A 6,071-nucleotide genomic window follows, 5' to 3' on the forward strand; every position below is an offset into this window, starting at 1 on the left:
TTGCATTCTCAAGTTAGAGTCTATTGAAATCAAATCATTCCTACAGCTTCATAATAGAAACACATCACTGGTCAACAAATTTTTGGTAAAATGTCACCACATTTAGCAGATATTTTCAAGTTCACTAGTCCGTCAGCTCTGGTAGGACCGATATTAATCAAACCTATGTTTTTATTCTCTTCCACAGCTTGCAGTATTATCCTATAACCAGAAAATACCGACAGGCTAGAACCTAGAACCAGCACTGAGTCACTTTCCGATACAGCATTTCTCACAGATTGTACACGTGCCTTGGGTACATTATCACCAAAAAATGTTATGTCAGGCTTCAACACTCCTCCACATGATTCACATAATGGAGCTTTGAACTCATCAATTTCTTCCTAAAATGAATATTTCTCATATCAATTATAAAAAACAAACTGATTAGTGTGACTAAGTTCATTGTTTTCTATGTTATTTAATTTTCCAGTAGAAGGTTAGGTACAGGATGAAGATAATGTTGGTGTGTTCACTTTTTCCAATGTCTAATAGACAAATTGAACTAAAGAAAATATACTTATCCTGATACGGATTAATAAGAAGGCAAAGTATAGGAAGTATTATTATAACTAGAATAAATTATTTGTTTTTATATTCTTATCTATTTAGATAGTGATTTTTTTATCTTGACAAATGTTTTATTCTTGAATTATTGTGGCAAAGAGTTGAAAATTTTTGGAGCTGTGAAAAGTAAACATTTTTGATGATTTGCACTGGATCTTGGTAACTTTTTACAATACAGTCTGTCAACTATTTTAATATAGAGTTGAAAAAGGTGCACCACATTTGCTTCTATGAATGAATCTTCTAGAGAAAAACGTTTGCTTTTAAATGAAAATAAAACAATTCGAAGAGCGATTCAATGACCAAATCGAGGCCGGCCCCATCGCCCAGTTCGCTATAACTACCAATATCCCACGATCGTGTCGAGTCTGACGACAAGTCTACCGCGCCGACGAGCTAGGTTCAAATCTCTAACCAATAATATTTTTTATTTCAACTCCTATGAAATTTCCAGCCGCCGACGGTCACTGGAAACACGCCACTGGTGCGCTTGGATAAGTGACCTGCCTCGTTGAAGTGAGAACAATTTGAATTTCCCGATGTGCGCGCGGTGGCTTCTGATTGGTCGACTGGGTAATGACGAAAAGTGGAGAAGTGGGGGTGGACTGGAGACCGACCATCCCTACTATGGCTTTTTACGTTATTATTAGAGGTGATGACACATTTAAATATCCAGCACCCCAAATAAATGTCCCATATGTCAAAATAGAATTCCTCAAGATATAAAATTTGTACATGACTTTTTTTAATTTCCCACAAATATATTTAACATTTCCCACTTCATGGGCTTGTCAAAAAATACTCCTTAGTATATTTAATTTCATCTACAGTTTCATAATTTGGTGGTAACATTTTTGTACTTAGAGTTGAAATTTCTGGTGACGTAGCCTCAATCATTATAAAGCACATAAAGTGGAACTTCTCGATTTTAATACAAAACAGACTGGCATCAAACCAACTTTTGATTTTTGATACGATTTCCTCTGCCATGGTCAGAATGTTTTCCCATATCCTCTCACAAACAACAATGACAGTTTCATCTGCATAGCATATGATATTAGCCTTTTTGGAAACTAAAAACAAAAAATCACTGTGTCCAAGACCGTCCCTTGTGGCATGCCGTATGTTACTGCAGCTGACTTACTCAGACATTTATTTTAACCTTCTGGCAGCAATTTCCCAAATAAAATTCGAACAAATTATAGAGAAGACGTCAGTCACATTGCCTTTTTCTCAAGTTTCTCCAGCACTATAAGGTGTGAGTGTTGAAAGCCTTAGATACGTCAATGAAAATAACCAAACATTTCTTTTTGTTGTTGAAACTATCAATAAGTTGATTAGACAGCTCAATTAGGGCACAGTTTTTTTTAAAACCGTATTGGTTTGATGATAATAACTTATGCTTTGCTAAATAATTACATAACCTCAATTCAATGCATTTTTTAATATTTTATGTTTGTGTGAACAATTTTGCGATAATTGCTTAATATATCCTTTGGGTAATTTTTTTCAAAGGGGATTACGATTGTTTTTTTCAGTGCATCTGGAGGGATGCCAAATTCAGAAATAAGATTTATTGAGTGCAATAAGGGTTTTAGCAGAAATTCACACAAATTTTTCATTATTTTATTTGAGATACCATTTCCTAAACTAGAATCACTGTTTTTAATATATTTATGATCATTTCAGTCCTAAAAAACAGGTCATTATTTATATTTTCCTGCTCTTTTAAGGAATTTACAAGTTTTTTGTTCCTGTTATCCTCAATTACCCTCCCATCCTCACTCACTATGTTAGATCTATTGTAGTTTTCATTTGTGGCATATTTTATAGTTTTCCAAGTTTCTTTAGCATCAATCTAATGTTTGGAAATAAAGCGGTAAACTTGGAAAATAGCGAATGACAAAAAAACATTACGATTGAAATGCAAGTGATTTTTCAGTGAGTAAATGGGCATATTGTGATCAGAATAATGCTAAATAAAGATGTTTGACAATCCTGCTCTAAAATTAATCAACAAGTGCAACCACTGTAATCAATAGTTCAAGTCACAAAATTCGACCAGTTAGAGGTTAAATGTGAAAGGTCATGGGGCATGGCTTCTAGAATGTTGCTTACCTGAGGTATTTCAACGTCACCATCAGGTCTAATCATTGTAGAAATTTCTGACATGCATGGATTCAACTCCCGAATCTTTTCTTGAATATAATAACGACTGTATGTAGCTTCACATTCCAAACAGATGACCCTGAAAGCTGTACCATGTAATTCTATTACTTGCTGGCTACCAGCTTTGAAATGAAGGTTGTCCACATTTTGGGTAACTACAGTAGATACCTGAAGAATATTTGGAAATCCTTCATTTCATAGAGCCCACCTAGTGCCTACAGTACTTGCCCAGTTTATTTTTTCTTACTTTATTGTGATCAAGTTCTAAGTTACGTATTGAGAAGTGAACAGCATTAGGTTGACGTTGAGAAAAAGTATTCCATCCTACATAATTTCTGGCCCAGTACCTCTGTTGCACTTCTGGATATTTGATAAATTGTAAATGTTGGATGGGTTTGTGGTTTGTTCTAGCATATAATCCTACTTCCTCAGATCGATAGTCTGGAATCCCTTCAATAAAAAACTCAACATTCATCATTTTACAAAAAGTTAATTTTCCTACCTGATTCTGTTGATATGCCAGCGCCAGTAAGAATAAGAATTTTTTTTGAATTAAAAATGAATGTTTTCAACCTTTCAATATCCTGCGCTAAAACTGGATTATGCTTAGGAACATATTTGAGTAATTCTGTCAAAGGCTTCATAATCTTGGATTTATTTTGAACAAATTTGTAAAATTATCTCTCGTGAACAATATTCACAGAATTGACAGATATAGGTTATTTACGTTAAGACAATAATGACGTCACAAGATGACAAGTTACGGCATTGCCAACATGTGCACTATTTCGAACCTTCAATTTTTTTTGTACTGTTAATATGTTTTATTGCTAGTATCCTTACTTACTTTTAGTATTTGTTGGGACTATTTCGACAATGCTTTAGACATATTGAATATACGCAAGTCTTATCAAAAGAAATGATTAGTTCTAAAAAGAAAAGAAAGACTGACAGTTTTCGAGTATTTTTCGATTCGGCAACGTCTGAAATCTATCAGTTGAGCAACTTACAAAATGAAATGTTACTAGTTTCTTTGCTGTTGAACGCATTTCAGTGGGAATTTTAACGTTGTTATGTTGGATATACAAAATTACCAAACATTACGTCATTCTCTTCTTAACGTGAACAGTCTATATTTTATATTTAATAGATGTGATTAGTTTGGAAATAAATTCTCAACGCGAGAAATGAAATTGACTCAACTTTGTACACGTGTTGATAGATGGAATAACAATCGTTGTGGAATCGTTTCCAAATGAACACATTGACACAACATACCTAACAATATGCTGTGACATTGGATTGGTGTGCGCTTAGCGCCTCTGTGAATAGGATCACAAAGTACGTTGAATCTCTTCATTTTATGAAGAAGCAAGTGTCATAGATCGAGTGGTTTTGTCAAAATATTTCATACATGAAGGAGTTCAGAGTGATTACACATTTGTATATAGAATAGTCTATATACAAAGATTACACTATGGTATTTCTAAGCATCTTGGTTGGAACTAAAGGAAGTAACGATCCATTTATCCACCAGATACTGTCAAGGGTACGTTTTTTGACGGGTCCGAAAATTTGTCAGTTTCAATTTTGTATTGTGAATAAATTTTATTTTATTTGCAATTCCCAGCAATTTTTACAGTTTCATTGGGAGTGATTCACTTGTTGAAATAATAAATATTTCAAAACTGAAACATATGCTTATTCCCTATTATATCTTAGGACTATTAGACGAGTTCTTAAATAATTATCTGTTAGGTTGCTGTCATCCGATTATCCGAGAGTTTTCTGATTGGTGCAAATACACACTTTCAATTGGCGGGAAAAATCCATCCACTTTTTTCTGATGAGAAAAGACGAAAATAGATGATTCCCAAGATTGACAGTTTTCAGATTGGACTAGAAAATTTTATCCCATCAATACTGACGAAATTATTATTGAATTATTGGCATAAATATGGCGGAAATATTCCATCCCACAAATTTAGTCACGGAACTTAAAAATACAGGACATTTTTATGTGATGTAATTGGCAAATACCTATTCAAGTAACAATTCTATGTGGAATTTTCATGGAACACTTTACAAAACCGCAACACGTTTTTCACTATATAATAGCTTCCTGAGGTATGTTTATACTACGAACCGTATATTTTCATAAGACAGGAAGACTTGATGAACAGACTCTCTCACCCGAAAAGTAAAATGTTATTTTACAATTTTTTTCTGTTAATCATCAATATTTTTGTAAAAATGTCATTATACTGCTTGTTTTTTTTTTCAAATCGCAGTTTCATCTATTTTGGTTTTCTATAGGGATTTTGTGATTCCCACAGGGAAAAGAATATTTTTCCAAGGTCATAGGGAAATCGGATATCTTCATTGGAAAGCTATTGAGCAATGTAAGGCCTTATTAAATGAAATTTATAACCTACCTTAAACATTTCATGCGTATCATAATTTTCTTTTATATAATGTCTTAGGAGTTATCGTCAAAATCGAAACAAAATGAATCAAAGCGGCTCGCACACCAATGCGGCATGCTTAGTTAAGAAAAGTTGCAACAGAGAACATACGTATTTTTAAATTGAAAGAATTCTATTTCTAGAAGTGAAAAGAGAATTTTCGGCCGTCTACTTCCTTTCTTTGGAAGATTCCCACATTTTCTGTATCAATATGGATTAGTAGAAAGCCAAAAGCTATCTTGCCAAAAAATATATATGTCTATTTTGGAATGTATTTATTTTTATGAGTACATTACCTCCAATGAAGCAGTGAAAACTACTGAAAACTACAAATAAAACTGGAAATAGTTCATATTACAAAACGTAAAATGACGAATTTTAATAACTGGCGAGAAAGTACCCCTAGCAGCATCTGGTGGAAAAATGGTTCAGATTTTTCACAGAGAGGGCGTTCCACTTATGAAAATCGGAGTATCCGTCATAGAAATTATGATTATAGTATCTATACGGTAGCCGTGGATTGGTTTTATTATTACTCATTAGAATGTAGAAACTTCAAATGGTTTCTCTGTTATTTTTGATAATTCATCATAACTGAAGTCGATTGTATTATTACTGATAATTGATTTCAATTCAATTCAATTTCAATTACTCGAAACTCTTCATAAAATAAGTCTTTTCATGCTCCGCAACTCTTCCTAAGCCGGGGTGGGTCTGACGATAACATAGCGTCTACTTGATCCATAAATCGCTTTTACGCTGCATTTATAGTGAAGCGCTTTAATTTTTTTCTTGGATGTAGCAAATACTATTCAAATTCTGAAGTTACAG

At 33.5% G+C, this 6,071-nt stretch overlaps 1 protein-coding gene across 2 annotated transcripts; it reads right to left on the reverse strand.

The window, feature by feature from the left end:
• Nucleotides 1-3,513, reverse strand: Sirt4 (Sirtuin 4). 2 transcript variants are annotated; one of them, XM_023163625.2, is made up of 4 exons: nucleotides 3,278-3,513; nucleotides 3,023-3,216; nucleotides 2,725-2,943; nucleotides 1-383 (listed from the first exon to the last, which is right to left on the reverse strand). In XM_023163625.2, the coding sequence occupies exons 1-4, from the start codon at nucleotides 3,417-3,419 to the stop codon at nucleotides 72-74; spliced, it is 867 nt and encodes a 288-aa protein (XP_023019393.1). In that variant the 5' UTR covers nucleotides 3,420-3,513; the 3' UTR covers nucleotides 1-71. The 2 variants fall into 2 exon arrangements, with proteins under 2 accessions (XP_023019393.1, XP_023019392.1); XM_023163624.2 differs by having other exon boundaries at nucleotides 3,023-3,225; nucleotides 3,278-3,511.
• Between the last annotated feature and the right edge of the window lie 2,558 nt (nucleotides 3,514-6,071).

The sequence above is a fragment of the Leptinotarsa decemlineata genome, unplaced genomic scaffold (genome assembly GCF_025532065.1).
Source record: "Leptinotarsa decemlineata unplaced genomic scaffold, Ldec_3_MD MMD2_P_RNA_scaffold_1, whole genome shotgun sequence".
NCBI lineage: Eukaryota > Metazoa > Arthropoda > Insecta > Coleoptera > Chrysomelidae > Leptinotarsa > Leptinotarsa decemlineata.

Excerpts from the sequence above, each read along its gene's own strand:
- Sirt4 (XM_023163624.2), bottom strand. The coding sequence starts at position 3,419 with ATGAAGCCTTTGACAGAATTACTCAAATATGTTCCTAAGCATAATCCA. Across the intron at positions 3,226-3,277 it reads TGGCATATCAACAGAATCAG|GGATTCCAGACTATCGATCT; the intron begins GTAGGAAAATTA and ends TTTTTATTGAAG. Across the intron at positions 2,944-3,022 it reads TAGAACTTGATCACAATAAA|GTATCTACTGTAGTTACCCA; the intron begins GTAAGAAAAAAT and ends AATATTCTTCAG.